This window comes from Cryptotermes secundus, unplaced genomic scaffold (assembly GCF_002891405.2).
Source record: "Cryptotermes secundus unplaced genomic scaffold, Csec_1.0 scaffold1894, whole genome shotgun sequence".
In the NCBI taxonomy this organism is placed as follows: Eukaryota; Metazoa; Arthropoda; class Insecta; order Blattodea; family Kalotermitidae; genus Cryptotermes; species Cryptotermes secundus.
Window position 1 is genome coordinate 993,531 of NW_019718027.1, and position 16,133 is coordinate 1,009,663.

At 36.7% G+C, this 16,133-nt stretch overlaps 1 protein-coding gene across 1 annotated transcript in view; it reads right to left on the reverse strand.

Moving 5' to 3' along the window:
* LOC111863007 (dynein beta chain, ciliary-like) overlaps nt 1-16,133 on the reverse strand; it is a 124,625-nt gene that overhangs the window by 51,610 nt on the left and 56,882 nt on the right. Inside the window, 9 exon segments of the mRNA XM_033750747.1 lie at nt 774-901; nt 2,007-2,217; nt 2,861-3,085; nt 6,291-6,492; nt 7,341-7,483; nt 9,089-9,208; nt 11,479-11,613; nt 14,043-14,178; nt 15,429-15,607. Of these exon segments, the coding sequence (XP_033606638.1) occupies nt 774-901; nt 2,007-2,217; nt 2,861-3,085; nt 6,291-6,492; nt 7,341-7,483; nt 9,089-9,208; nt 11,479-11,613; nt 14,043-14,178; nt 15,429-15,607 (1,479 nt within the window).

Below are 16,133 nucleotides of genomic sequence, written 5' to 3' on the forward strand. Positions count from 1 at the left end.
CACATTACACATGTATATCCATATTAAAAATGACAAAAATCCACTAGCATTCATAAGTTCTTATATGTGCTCATGCTACACCAGTCATGGTCACCATAAATATAGTTTTAATCAAAACTTAAAGGACTGTTAGAAGCAGTTCGTATGACATTTGTAATTTATGTTGTGATGCTGCAATATAGAGATTGAACTTTTTTAAGCTGAAAATGATACCTCAAGAGACCACTGAAGGTACTGTTTAGTAATTCATAAACTGGGAATATTGGTACAATTATGATCACTTTTTCTAGCGCAGACTCCCTGAAGACGGCTAACATGAATATATACTTGGAGCTGAAACAATAATTTTATCAATTTTTGCAAACTCAAAGCTTACAAATACTCCAAATTTACTGCAGGCTATACCCTGGCTTTCTCACCCCTTTGCCTCCCCCCCCTCCCCAAAAAAAAACAGCACTCAAACATGGCTTCCTTGCTGTACAACATTACTCTAACAAATTAATTGTCTCAGGATGGAGTTATTAACCTTTCCAAATTCAGATTCAATGGAAATAATATTAAAAATTCAAGTTACTACCTCACATACAACACATTATGCTCCATTACAGAGACCAGGTAGTTTATTTTGTTTTGGGAAATATTCGCTCTTTATTTTCAGAATCATATGAAATCCATAAATTCACTCTGTATCCAAAATTCAGAGTTTTTTCTTTTATATTAAAGCATATGGTACATATAGCAACTACTGTGCTTTAAAGAGTCAATATTCTTACCTTGTTATCATCCATGACTGTGTTCAGAGATTCAATCCACATGGGGTCAATGTCACCATCCAGAATAATCCATTTTGGATTATCACCTCCAAGATTTGCTTGATCTCTCATTATTACAGAGAAGAGACCTGAGGCATACAAGGATGTACACTTAGCTTTAAAACATCTGTCTGAAGTTATATATGTCAATTTATCCAAGGACACAGAAATAAAACTAATAAACTAACAAGTCAACCAACACCATGTAAATTTTTGAGAAGCTAACAATCTTCATCTACTCATGAAATTCCCTGTCTTTTTTTGGAACACAAAGGTTAATTACCATATTTACAAAAGACTGCCAATGTTCTCAGTTGTGAGTATAACATTTGAATTTGTTATCAACAATACTCTTATTGATATAAGAATCTGAAATATGTTCAGGAAGACCTCTGAACAGTGAAAGGAGTCTGTTTGTAATATACATAACAGGTATCACTTGGCTTACTGCTGGAAAGGATGAGGATAACGAACAGTTCAAGGAGACTAGATGTATATAACGCTGTCTAGCAACTTCAAACATTTCTCTGCATATAATCAATCAGAACTGTAGTAAATATTATCTATGACACTGCATCTACTGGAACTGAAAATATTCAAACTTTCTACAAACCCAGGATCACTGGTGCCTGGAAACTTTGGAGTAGGATAATGTATAGCATGATGCTAAAATGAATTGCATTTGAATCCAACAATGGACAAATCTAGTGAAATATCATATGTTGTGTGAACTGAGAGCGCATACACGGGGTGTATTTGTGTGTGTGTACATGCCAGGAAGTGTGTGGCCCTTCTTTCTAGATATACTGAAAATCCAGCCCCTTCTATCTAGTCTTTTCCAAACATGCCTCATTCACTCACAAAGCCACAAGAGTATTCTCAAAGTTATAACATAAAAAACATGGTTGCAAGGCAAGGAGAAGACAGAAAGTTTTATTTTCATTCTGAGCTTAGAAGAGGAACAGAAAGGTGAAGCCGAAAAGTGCTTTGGCTCACAAGTTAGTGCAATGCAAGACACAGGTACAGAACAGTACCAAGGTGTATGGTGAAAAAGTAACTGATACAAATAAGCTGACATCAATATCTTATGTGGCTAATGACAGTGAGATAAGATCTGTTCCAAAAAAAAAAAGTTATTAATATTATTAACCACAAAGAATAAAATCTGATAACTTATACAGAACATAAACTCACCATCCTTCCATTCACGAGTATTAGGATTGATGATTCCAAAGAGTTCATCATTGGTAACAGCTTTTGGATTCAGGTCATTGAAGACTGGTTTGCGCTTCATATTTTGATAGGCTCGGAATAAAGTCTTCCAAACTTGTGTCTTACCAGTCCCAGCATTTCCCACAACAAAGACAGAGTGTCGCACTTCCAGGAGTTCTTCCAGTTGCACCACCTGTAGCCAGCACAGACAGCAGATTTCAGCAGCCAATAATACACAATGTATGTACGTATTATTTCAAAATGTGACATGTGACAAGACTGAGGACTTGATGAAACCCTAACCTAATATATTAAAATGAGAGCTAGTGATTATTTCCTCTGTCAGATATAATGATTACACCAAATGAGGCAACTGCAATGGTTTTATTGCCATGGTTCCCTCTACTAGTCTTGTTGTAAAAACATGCTGCATCACAAGAAGATGAGAATGCTATTTTTGTGAGTTATTTAATGACACTTTTAGTACTGAGACTATGTAGCATTAGATGGTAACATGGCTGTTGAGTGATAAATTTGAAAGGGATTTGAAAGGAGCAAACTATCCTGACATTTTCGTGGAGGAATTGAGGAATACCATGGAAAACTTCTGTCAGGATAATCCCAGCTGAGATTTGAGCTGAGCACCTCCAACATACAAGTCTAGAGCTCTGCCTACAGACTAATCTGGCTGGTGACAATAATTTTTATGTTTGCGAAGTTATAATCAGTATGACCTACCTCATACACCACTCTAGTAAAAGAATAAAGAGAATAATTTCACATTTTGAATAATCTTAGCATTAAATATGTGCTATTTCCATTCAGAAATAATGTACCTTTAATATAAAATTGTCTTCAGGTTGCAGTGATAAGTCAATAGCTGCTTGTTTCACAGTCCTCTCAAATTCCTGGTCTCGCTTTCTTGGCACGTCTAATGCAGGAAATAGGTCACCAATAAGACCCATGAACACTGGGACATCATCAGTCACAACCTTAGGGATGTTAAAATCTCTAAGCGCACGCATCAACACTTCTTCTTCTGGCCGTCCAGGATCACCTCTCTGCAACAGCCAGTTGCAGTACCATAAACACAGAAATGTATAATGCACTGTGACAGCTACTCAACAATTTTAAAATGACAAGCATCAGATCTGTGCATGCTATGACAAATAATGGTGTATCTTGTATATGCATCACCGAGTGACTAATTTGTATTCAAAATGGCATGTTGAGTTCTGTCTTCTGGGATATAACACTGTGTAGTCCATTGAAAGTAAACGGACATTTCGGAGGAACATCTGGCCTCCATCTTACATACATATACACACATCAGCGTTTCAGAGTATTCACAAGTGTGCAACTGGCACAGAATATAAAACTTGTCAAACAACAGTCACAAGACAATCACAGATAAAATCACAGAGACATCAATTCAACCACAGTTAAAATCTAAACCGAATACCTCAAATAAATAGATACAATGTTACACATACAATTATACCAACAAGATAATTAGCAATACATAATAATTCTCCTTCCTTAACTTACACTTACACTTAATGTGTATATTAATGCCTACTGTGGGACATCCATCAGTCAGCATGCACTCCCCTTCTATTCCTTAGCTGTTGATCCCGACAGAAGAGCAAAAATTCAGCAACAGTATATGATGGATTATGTATTAGGACATCTCTTATTTCATTTATAAACTGTCAGGGTCATAGTATAAGCCAAACAGAAACCAGTGTGAAAGTAAGTGGCTCTGCAGTTCTGCTTGCCATCTGCATTCATGCTGGTTTACTGCTCTGCTTATTCTTTGACCCTGAAGATGAAGGCGACATTTTCCTCTGAAACATCAGTTGACTTTCAATAGATTACATGGCATTATATTCCAGAAGACAGAACTCTTCATAAAACTGCCGTGAGAACTTCAAATCTTACACAAAGGCATGTTCCTTATAAGATCAGATTGTGATCCAATGTTGTACTGTCCTGTAATAGAGAAGGCCACAGTCTAAACACTCAATGATCATAAAAACTTCGGTACATTCATTACATCTTTCTACTTTACTGATGAAACTTGAATTAAAACCTGTCACAATGGATAGGGTCTGGAACTGCACCTCCTGCTTTTATGAAGTGAAGAATTTACCTTTGCTGATAATTCCTCATTCATTTATATGTTAACCTTAGTTCTCATGTGCTAAACAAATGTCATAAAGAAATGGGTATCATACATATAAAATATTCTATATTCCATTCTGATGCCATGTCAACAGATATGACAAAGGAAAATTTTGGCTCTATTCAATTGGTATCAATGTCCATTTAGTTGCCAGGGTATGGGCTCAAATCCCTGCCAGGTAAAATATTATTCATCATTGTTGGAAGTATCTTGCAACTCTGGAAACAAACACTAGCAAATATCATTACATTAAGGGGATGTGGGTAAAATATTGGAGGAATGTTGAAAGCCATATCTACTCACTACTCTACTCAATCCCTATTTTGTTTTTTTCCTCATTACATGCTTCATATCTGTAACTATTCATTGGAATTTAACGAGATATGATGTTGAGGGTCTATGCTACATGTTGTGAATAAATTAACCCCTAGTTTAGATGAAGCTCAAAGCCTTTTCTACTTAGAAGAAGGGCATGAGAAGAGAAGAAACCTTACTGCACAAGAAACTAACACAAAAGAGAGAAATGGAAAGAAAAAAAGAAAGGCTCTTGCCTTCTACAAATCTATCATCTGTACAGAAAGGAGTACTCTTTTCTGGAAGTAAGATTTATAACCACTTACCATTAAATATTAAAATGCTATCTAAAGATATTAAGCATTTCAAATCTTTATTAAAAACCTACCTTACAGAACATGCATTCTATAGTATTGATGAATATTACCAATTAACTTCCTAATGAATATGGTTCTTTTTATATTTCTTGCCCTTTGTACATTTTGATTAGTTGTGGGAGGTCTTCCCACTGTAAGTTCAATTCATTCATGTTTCATTGTCTTCACTATTATCTTGTGTATTTGTTCAAACTGTGTTTTGTGACACTGTTGTGCAATACTGTGTTTTGCTTTGTGTCTTTGATCGAAATGTGTTTTGTGACACTGCTGTTATGCAATACTGTGTTTTACTTTATGTCCTTATTGTGCTCATTATGAATGTATGTATATATCATTATTTTATGTTTATATTATATTTGTATCTTGACAGGTTCTATATCCCATAGGTTGGTTTGACCTTGTATGGATTAACAGAATGCAAATGAATGAATGAATGAATAAGTAAATGCACCCAACACAAAGTGCCAAAGATCTATAAACTGTAAAGATAATTTAACAAAATACAAAGATAAACGATTTCTGTCTCCACACAATTTTGTAACAGCAGTACAAGTATGATTATATTTGAATTAAAATGGGTTACCTTAAAAAATTAACATCAAAGCAAATTAGGTTTTCAAAATTGGAAACAATGCATACTCTCCTGGAATGTACTTTTACCTATTTTGAGATTTAAGTTCTTAGTGTACTTTATTGTCTTCTGGAATGTGACAGTCAATTTTGATAGATAGGTACCAATATTTTGGAGGAACCATCTACCTCCATCTGTAGGCTGATGGAGGGAGCAGGTTTGTAGGAACTGCTGGTACCTGTCTTTCAAATTACAGGGCCTCACATGCCACAAGACAGTACTTGTCCATTTTCCAATCTTGTTAACACAGCTGAAATTAATGCATCTGAGTTGATAGGCATATACAAATCACACACTCAATTCATTATAGTGAAGACAATTTCAATGGTACAAAACAATTTAAATGCCTGTAAATGATAACAACAACAATAATAATAATAAGCTAGGTCCATGGAAGCATTAAAAGTGTACATTGAAAGTTCTTTTTTTTTATTGCTAGTGGGGTGGGACTAAGACCCTTGTACTGCAGCCACTTCTGGCCTACTGTACCAACCCCAGATGATAGGTGAGGGTGTCTGTGGAGCAACTGGTGGAATGAAGATTGGCAGGGGAAACTGAAGTACTCGGAGAAAACCTGCCCCAGCGCCACTTTGTCCACCACAAATCCCACTTGACCAGACCCCGGGATCGAACCTGGGCCGCCGTGGTGGGAAGCCAGCGACTAACCGCTTGAGCTATGGCGTAGCCCCACACTGAAAGTTACTAGATGAGTTTAATTTTTGTTTAGGTAGGTCCAATACAACATATGGCACAAAAAAGGTCAGAATTCCATTAATTACCTTGAGAGAGCCAGCTACAACCAACACAGACTTGATGGCTCGCAGACCCCAGTCATAATGATCTTGCTTAGAGAGTAATTCCTTGCATAAAGTGTACAATGTGATGAATTTTCGTGCTAGGACACGAGCCTCTTGAAATCCTTCTGCTACCAACATAATCTCACAAATGAGTTCAAAATCTGGTACACACATGGCACATGGCCTGCAACAGACCCACTGTGTTTAAGTGGCAACTAACATGACATAAGCATAATTTAACCCTGTGTTCATTCCATTTAAAAGATTAGTGTGTAGTTTCATCAGCCTAGTTCTTGTCAAGGTATTTAAGTTTAAAATGAGATTTTTATCACATTTTACTACATAACACGAGACAGAACCCTTCTCATTTTACTGTGTCCTCTTATGTTTAAAGAAGAAAGGCATTGAAGTATTAACACTGATAATGAACTGAAATTTGAGTGCAACTACTTCCATATAATTGCTAGATATTTTTATGTGTCCTTTGTATAAATCACAAAGAAATGATAATGTACATTTTTCAATTTAAAAGCAATTAAATGGATTTTGATGAAATGTGGTACTGAGAGTCTACACTAAAAGGTAATAGACGAATTCAATTTTGGTTAAGTTTGGACAAGTTTTACAACAAAATGAAATTATAAAGTTTCTCAAAGATGGGTCTCGCAAAAATATTGTTACATGACTCTTCATCACCTTTTTCAGTATCAGACTTAAAAGGACCTAGCAGAGGTATTATAAAACAGAATCCTTCTCTTACTTTAGAAGTTTCTCCAACATTTCATTTCCTTTTAATCTTTTGCCAGATCTTTCTTTGGTGTATATCTCATTAAGGCATACAACTTTTAATCACAGTGCTTTTAGATATCATGAATTCTTAACTTCTCAAAATCCATAGTAACAGAAGTATTGTTAGAAAAAGCCACATTACAAAAATATGTCACCTATTGACATAAACTTCTCCACTCACTCACTCACTCACTCACTAGATGAAGTCTCAACTGGAACTGCAAAGAGAGAGGCTGGATCTACCTGAACAGAGCCTTCAGATTCTCAGGCAGCTCAGTGCGACCTGCATAGCCTGGGTTCATTGTAATGAAAATGCCTACTGTTGGAACCAGTCCAATGTTCTCTCCCATGAAGTTGAAAGTGGTCTTCTTATCTCGTATAGCATCCTGAAATATGTCCAGTGCATTGGTTTCAACAGAAAAATAAACAATATACACTTCACTGACATACAAATATTCACAAAGCAACAAATACTTTTACTGTTAGTAAATGCCATATACATCCCATTCTTGGTTTCTTAATAATGCTGTATCAACTACTATGTTATTTTCAAATCAATAACATAATTACAGTAAATATAGTAAATCTGTTATCCTGTATCCAAGTAACTGGAATTCTCATCTAAGTGACAACATTATCAAAGCAGATATATGATCTTCATAAAGTTATTTGAAAACAAATTTATGATGTGCATATGCTTACCCACCATGTACAGTTTTCCCATTTACCACTAGCAGGACTACCCACAGTCCTCTCTTATACCGGTGCTTTCACAGTGGAGAATAGTTGAAAATGTAATTGTGTAACAGTGTTCATCATCTTAAAAGCCTCTAACGAATGGCAAACTTGTAACTGTACATGACAGTAAATTATTACTAAATGAATTTAAACATTTTGTGTACGAATCTATGGCAATGATATTTAACACCAAAAATATGAAATTAAAACCTGTATTTCTTTATTTTGGCATCATCAGTGTAATTAGATTGATCAAGTTAAGGACAATGGGCAGGGCATGTAGCAAGTATGGGGCGAAGAGGAATGCATACAGGATATTGGTGGGAAATCCAGAAGGAAAGTGACCATTAGGGAGACAGAGAAAATATGGAAAATATTAAAATGGGTCTTAGAGAGATAGGATGGGATGGTATGGTTTGTACTGATCTGGCTCAGAATAGCAACCAGTGGAGGACTCGTGTGAACATGGTAACGAAACTTCAGTTTCCATAAAAATTTTGGAAATTCTTGAGTGGCTGCACAATAGGGAGCTTCTCAAGAAGGGCTGAGCTCTATGGACAGAGTTTGTCAAATTTTAAACAAAATAACAGAAACAATTTATATCAGTGAATACCTATAATAAGAACTGTATTAATTAAAGTATTTTAAATTAATTACAATGTAGGTTACAACAATGCTAGGAATAAGGCTTTCTTTTAGTAAAGTTTTAGAAAAAATTGTTTATCACAGATAACCTCATCTCTTTCAGAAAATTTATGCTTATGGGCTGTTAATGCAAATGATTATTGTAAATATTTGCTTGATGGATTACAAATGAACTTGCCCCAGGGAAGTGGGTAACCAAATTGTTCAACTGTTATATAACACACGTGACTGTGTGTGTGCACACACACATAATTGAACATGTGCGTGGACAAGATCATTATTAGGACATATTATGTGAAGCTACAATAAAAGAGTGGGTTTGTGTAATAGTAATGCTTTTGACTTGTATTTTGGAGGTTTCTGGTTTTAATCCTGGCAAGGACATTGACTATCATATCTGTGGCTTCTCTCAGTCTCTGTAGGTAAAGATCTATATAGTAGTTTCAAAAAGACCATGACCACCTCTTCTGAAAACCTTACCTGGTCAGTAGCCATGATTACCTACCAATCTAAGTCTATGTATTATCAAAACTGAATTTGAAACAGTGTCATTAAATAACTTAAGAACTATAAGCCTGCTAGTGTGAGACACTAACAACTCATTTTACCTGTACAGACTTCACTTGCACAGCCACTACAGACAGAACCTCTACTGTAATCCTATTGAATTCATCAAAACAGCCCCAGGCCCCTGTCTGCGCCAGTCCCTTGTAAATGTTGCCACACGACTGCAGAACAGCATACACACATAGCATTATCATAGCTGGAAGACAGCTGACAAGAAATTGAAATGGAATGGCTCTGAGACAAAACAGAGAGATAGAAGAATTTTTGGCCCATTGACCTTTATACAATGGGCACAATGCTAGAAGAAGAAACAGAATAAAGGAGTGGAGGAGGAAAGAAGAGAGGGAGTTCTCTAGTTCCATGTGGAAGCTAAGATATTGTCAAGTGTTGGCTGTGTGATGTGACAAATAACTTCATGCCGGTCTTGGATCTAGCAAATTTATTGCACACTTCTATCCACACTTACACAATTCACAAAATCAGTGTCCCAATTACTTCTTCTGCTATACTCACTTCCAGACTTCAACTGTCTTCAGTGGCTGCTATATTTCAACTGTCAGTGTCTCAGTGAATGCATTCAACCCTTTATATAGGTGGGTTATGGACTCAACAGAGAACACCATTCTCAACAGTTTGGTTTCATCCGCTGTTACGCAATGAACCCTCTGTTGTCTTTCATTTCTGGAGAAATGCGTTTTTTGTTTGTGCTGTTCCTACACGACCCACTGCTATTGCATTGCTACGCAACGAACACTCATTCTTACGGGTATTCCTATGCAACAGTCTGTTGGTATTTGATTTCTGGTTTGGGAACTCAACAATTTCCATTCTTTTCGTTACTCAGCGATGGATGACTTATAACACGTTACATTATATACTTAATTCAGAAGACTGTTTTTGAAAGAATGTGCAGGAGAAGGTAGGCAAAATGGGACAACAAACCATTACATTTCCCTGGGTCCTCCTGACAGCTACTTGTGCGTGTCCCAGGCTTAGGAGAACAAAGTAACGAATGAGTAAGTGATACTGCAGATATAGGATCCAAGGGACATGTAATTAAAGAACAAATACAACATAAACATTGAGTCCAGGATACATAAGTTAAGCCCATATATATTTAAACAGCACCAGTGATGTCTGTATTGTCATTCTTCCACACTGTGTTGGATGACAGGGCTAAGGCCTAATAACCAAATAATTGAATGACAATACTAAATAATGAAATGAGAACTCAACAATCAGCCTGAGGGGCAGGGACACATGAAAATAATTCAAACCAGGGGGAAAGCCAGGAGTGAGTGAACAGAAAGGCACTGCCAAGACAAGGATGTAGGATACAGGCTGAACACGCGCATGCGCACACTACCAGCCAGAAGCAAGCAGCATTCCGATGGCTGCTTCCAGAGCTTATCCTTCAACCCTGATGATGGAGCCACCACATTCTTCTGAAATACCTGTACCGAACTTCCACCAGACTACATGACATGACATACCAGAAGACAGTATTTTAACCTCTCCTTCTCAGCAGTTTCTAAACAGATGGTTATTGGGTAATGCATTAAATCCCTATATCATGATAGTCCACTTTGGTGATGACCTACTTTTACACTGATTTCCTTATAGAACCAATAACACCTTTCCGATTTTCTGAATAAAGTTGCACATCTGTTTTCAAACAATATTGCCTCTAATTTTCTTTGTTTGGGCTATAAATAAAGCCAAACATTTATTTCAGTATTTAGACAAAACTATATATATCTACATTATTTCTAAGATGTCCACATGACCTCATAATTACAGATTCTGCTTTAAGACAGAATCAGCTTCATGCCTGTGGCCTGGAACCTGAAGCTGGGGGGATGATTTTAGGTAAAATATCTTATTGTTATTGTTATCACTGACAATTCTTGGCTAAAAGCAATTAATAATTTGCTCTAACATCAAATGGTAACAAACATCCCATGGTTCATCTTTAAGAAGCACTAAAGTTTAATTTTTATATAGTTCTCTTATAAGTTATATGGATGGAAAATAATTAAATTAGTAAGAGTCCATGAGTAAGAGTCCTTTAGGCTGTTCGGGGACGAACAACCTTTAGAAGGGAGCTCTGTAACGGTCTATTGTAGCGTTTCCATAGAAGTCTCTTCCTCTGGTTTGCCGACACGTTACAATATCTATAATACCTCAGTCAAATGCAACAAGGTTTAGCCATGGCTAATAATAGTTTAAAATATAACGGAAATCTGACAAGTACAAGGATTATATTTTGTGAATGGTATCAGGGAAAGATTTATGAGGACACATTCATTCACTGATGGTTTTCAAGTGTTAAGGACAGTCCTTACATAGAACTTTGTTTTTCTTCAAAGTTTTCTTTGATAAAACATTGTAACTTTGCTTTAAAGCTAATAGTACTATACATCTACATCACCTTGTAATCCATCTGTTCAGAGCAGTTGAAGACATAAACTGTGATACCAAGGGCACGACCCAAATCTTTGGTCGTCTCAGTCTTGCCTGTACCTGCTGGGCCTGCTGGACCTCCACCCATCACCAGGTGTAGAGACTGAAATACATTTACACTAGTCACATCATTTTCAAATACATCAAAGTATAGTTCAGGTTGCTAGATAGACATATTTTTGTTTCCAAATGAAAGAATTAGGCAAGAAACAGGGAGCATATTTTGGTCTTCTGGAGTATGACACTGTGTGTTTGCTGAGTCTGAGTTACACAGTGTCATTAAATAAACTATAAATGAAGAGAATTACCGACCATGTAGATCTGACTTTGTGTTCCACATCTTACTGTATATGTGAAACTTTGGTTAATGTTCACTCAACTTCTTCTGTTTATTGTATATCACTGCATGTAGTCTGGTAGTTGGGTAAAAACGTTACAGAAGGGCATACTGCATCTATAAGGAGCACTATCTTCTGGAATGTAAGAACAGGTAGTCCACTGAAAGTCAGCCAACATTTCAGAGCAACATATCACCTACAGTTTCAGGAGGCGATTTGTTTCTCTGAAGTGTCAGTTAACTTTTGACAGAGTATATAGTGTTATATCCCAGAAGATAGTACTCTTTATAACTATCTGAGAACCTCAAATCCTATATACTGCTTCTACATTCATGCTAGAAGTGGAAATCCGAAGATGAAGGCTATAGCATCACTTGACCCGACTTGACATATCTCATTCTGGATACTTCTTGACTTCACACACATATGCAGGCATGACATGCACACACATACACACACACACACACACCTGTTTGCTTTTGGATTGTTCATGGACTATCCAGCCCATGTTGTAGGCTATATGATTTCAGAATGACTGTCTTCATAAGAGGGTTTTAGAATTCCTGAAATAGCAGTTGAGCGTCTCGCTGTAAGCCATAAAAATGTGTAGTGCTAACATTTGTACAGACATTAAGGAATATATGCTGTTGGCAGTGTAAGGAGCAAGTCAGCACGTGCAGTGGTATCATGATCTTAGGTGGATACTGACCATCAGGCATTAACTGCTCCCTAAACATTATAAATGTTTCAGTATAATCCCCTGAAATTTTGTTAGTCATCTATAAGACAGCAAGGTATCATAAACCAGGATAAAACAAAATGAATAACGTTAACCACTGTTAAGATCCCAAATATTGTTATACAAAGGGCAGAGTATAACTTACCATGGCACACACGCACAGAAGACTAACATATTGTGACAAGTTGACCCCTACCTCCCCAGCGGCACGTAGCTGTAATGTAGCGCTCGCGTAACAGGCGAGTCATCACCCCACACTCTCCCTCCGGTGACGTCATGAGCGGAGCCGACGTTAGCCGAGTCCCCGCAACCTGGTCGCTATGCAACGCGAGTCAACAGCGGTGACGTCACCAAGGGGTAACAGCGTTGCTAGGATATACGCAAACATGGACGCGTCACCGCTTCCTACTGTGACGTGGCAACAGGCACCACTGCGGCTATATAAGGGAACTGCACAGCAGCTACGAGTCAGTTGTAATGTGATAGTCGCCGAGTGCGTTATCAACGAGTTCTCGGTTCGCAAGTTACGAGCTACAGATGCGTGTGCGATAACCAGTGATAACCAGTTATATCTGGAGTGTGTAATTCAGGAAGACTTGTATAGCTCCCGCGTTATTAATACGTGAAGACTCTTGAAGATAGTGTTAAGAGATTTTGTAGTAGGGTTTGTAAACTGTGGAAACCCGTCACATTGTGATAATTAATTGTAGCCGATATTTGTAGACTGTTCAATAAACCAATTAATGATCACTACGGCGTATTCTGTAACATAAACACGCTACAATATCTTTTGTTCGTACTGCTTCAGCAAAATAAAATTAGCAGTCTAGGAATTCTGTTGTTAGTCAAGTATTAGGGGTCCATACACATACGAGTCTGGCTGGCGAGTCCGAATTGGCTCAGATACCAATGAACCAAACTTGTCCGTGTATGGGTCGCCACACTTATACATGTGTGGTGAAATTAATCCGAGCTTGGCTGCTCGCTGAACCAGACTCGTGCGTCTATGGGCTGCCTTAGGGTTCTTGCCATTTTCTGTCTCTCTGAACATGACTTAAATCTTTTTTTCATTATTTACTTCCATCAATGCTAGTTGAAAATGGCATTATCACCTACTCAAGAACAAGATGATCTGTGTTAAGGAAAGCCATGAAATTCATGATGTAGATCTATAACCACATCCATGTTCAGTTGAATTTAGGAAAACAAATATCATCTTACAGTTCTATTACAGTTCGTAATTCCCACTGCTGAGATGCCTATTTGCTTTATTTTTGCTGATATCATCAGACACCAAAGATGTTGAGATAATTACCTTGTTTATAGAATGTATTTAAGTGACACAATACTAATATTCAGTGCAATACATGGATATGTATACTGATCCCTCTGTATTCATTCTCATAAATCATTTCACTTCAGTATGTCAAAAACTACAGTGGTGTGATTTCAGACCTGTGTAAGCGTGATGTAGCATCTGTCAGTAAGAGGAGTGATGACCAGACGTGGTGTGTTACCCAGGTATTCGTAACTATAGCGGAACTGGGCGTCACAAATATTTGCAAAACAATCGCGTTCCTTCTCATCCCACCTGTACACAGAAAGGATATATATCCTGACAGTTTACAGTACAGCCATTGTTAGATAATCATATGACCTTAACACCATTAACATATTACAATAATTGCTTTGTATCCTGCAGATGGCAGACAAAATTATTTTAATTCCCTGACCCATCATACCTTACAATTCATAGCAGTAGTCCATTTGAATTGATTATGCTGTATCTCAATTTACTGTGGATAAGTTTAAACCTTTGTTGTGTTTAGGTTAAGAGGCATGTCAAAGTTTAAAGTTACCTGCACTTTCATAAAATTCCACTTTTATAATAATACGAAAATGGCATAACATTAAAGCACAAATTAATGTAAAAGTGTAAAGGGGGACGGCAGTGAAATTGGAAGTAAAAGTGTAAAACTGTGTACAGAGGCTAATAAAAAGTGACAATAAACAAGCTGTACTGGGGTCTATCACTGAGGTCATAAAAAGATGGAAAAATTGGACGAATAAAATCTGTTCATCTAAGAGGGCAAAAGGAAGAAGATTAAAACTTTAAATGAAATGAAAGGATGTCAGCCAAATAAATTTGGTATGCCCTATACTATTTTGGAATTCTACAGTAATGTTATGATGATTATGATAAAGTATTATGCAATGAGACATAAATTTGTGGGTTGCAGCACATTATCAGAAAATGTTATTTAAAGTAGTATTACTGGCATGCATCTTACATGGGGGATATTGATGTAATTTCTTTGCGTGCAAGACACTATGACAAGTTAATATTCTAATAAATTTGATAATAACTTTTTGCAACACATCTTGAAAAAATTTCAAAATGAAACACCAGGAAAAATGACAAAGTGTAAATAATTGGAATCCTGAGAAAAAGCTAGTATGATACAATTAAAAAAAATAATCATAAAAAAGGTGTACAATGTGGGCTGGATTAAAGTGGCTCTGAATAGAGAAGGATTTTAATTGGTAGTGAACCTGTGGGTTCTAATACCAGGAAGTTCATTTTTAGATACTAATCCTTTTATTAAGCCTTTTATCTCTAATTTCTTATTATAAGCTGGTTTCAGCTATGGACAGTTAAAATTAACAAGTCCTGCATGTATCTACATCCGTGATGAAATTTAATCCTCTCACTTTCCTTCCCTTGTTTTGTTTCTTTACGATGTGCAAGTTTCAGTTACTTTGGAATTCTAAATTTTCATGTTAGGTGACTAGACATATGAATTACTGCTTTAAAAACATGGCAGTGGAAGTCAGTGTTACCTGTGTCTTAACTGAGACTGCCACTGAAATGCTGAAGCACTTTCTATTTTGTTCTGTATGAACTTGTACACTACATCACGGGAATGTACATCTATGGTGCAGATGGTCATTATTTTCTGCCTGTCTTGTTTAGTGAGTTCACCAAGCAATAATGTGATTAGAGTACTTAGCTGTGATACCTGTAAACATAATCATATGTCATATTAACACATTTGTAGTGAGAAGTAAACACTCTACAGTTAAAATACTGCAATACAACCGAACCCAAGGAGTGACAGGTGATGATTTCTTGATAGTTAAGGCTGCTCAAAAAGGTCAATGGCTAATTCTTTAAATGTTTTTTTTTCTGAGAGGGAAAATGTTGGATCCTACAAGCAGAAACTAACCATTTATTTGCAAAACCTAGTATGTGACTGTATAGGCCAGAAGTGGCCGCAGTACAAGGGACTTAGTCACACTCCACTAGCATTAAGAAAAAATGTCACTGTAAGTTTCCATATTGCGTCAGTTGACTTTTTGGTTTTATCTGAGAAAGATTTCCTTTTGACAATAAAAGGGAATTAGCTTCACACTTGTAGATCTTAAAATGTGGTTCACAGTTAAATGTAATAAAATATTTATAAAAAGGTATTCTTAAAAATTTTTCTCCGCTGTTTTCTGTACTGTAGAATTCCTGCACTTCCCTTCTTACAATATATATATATA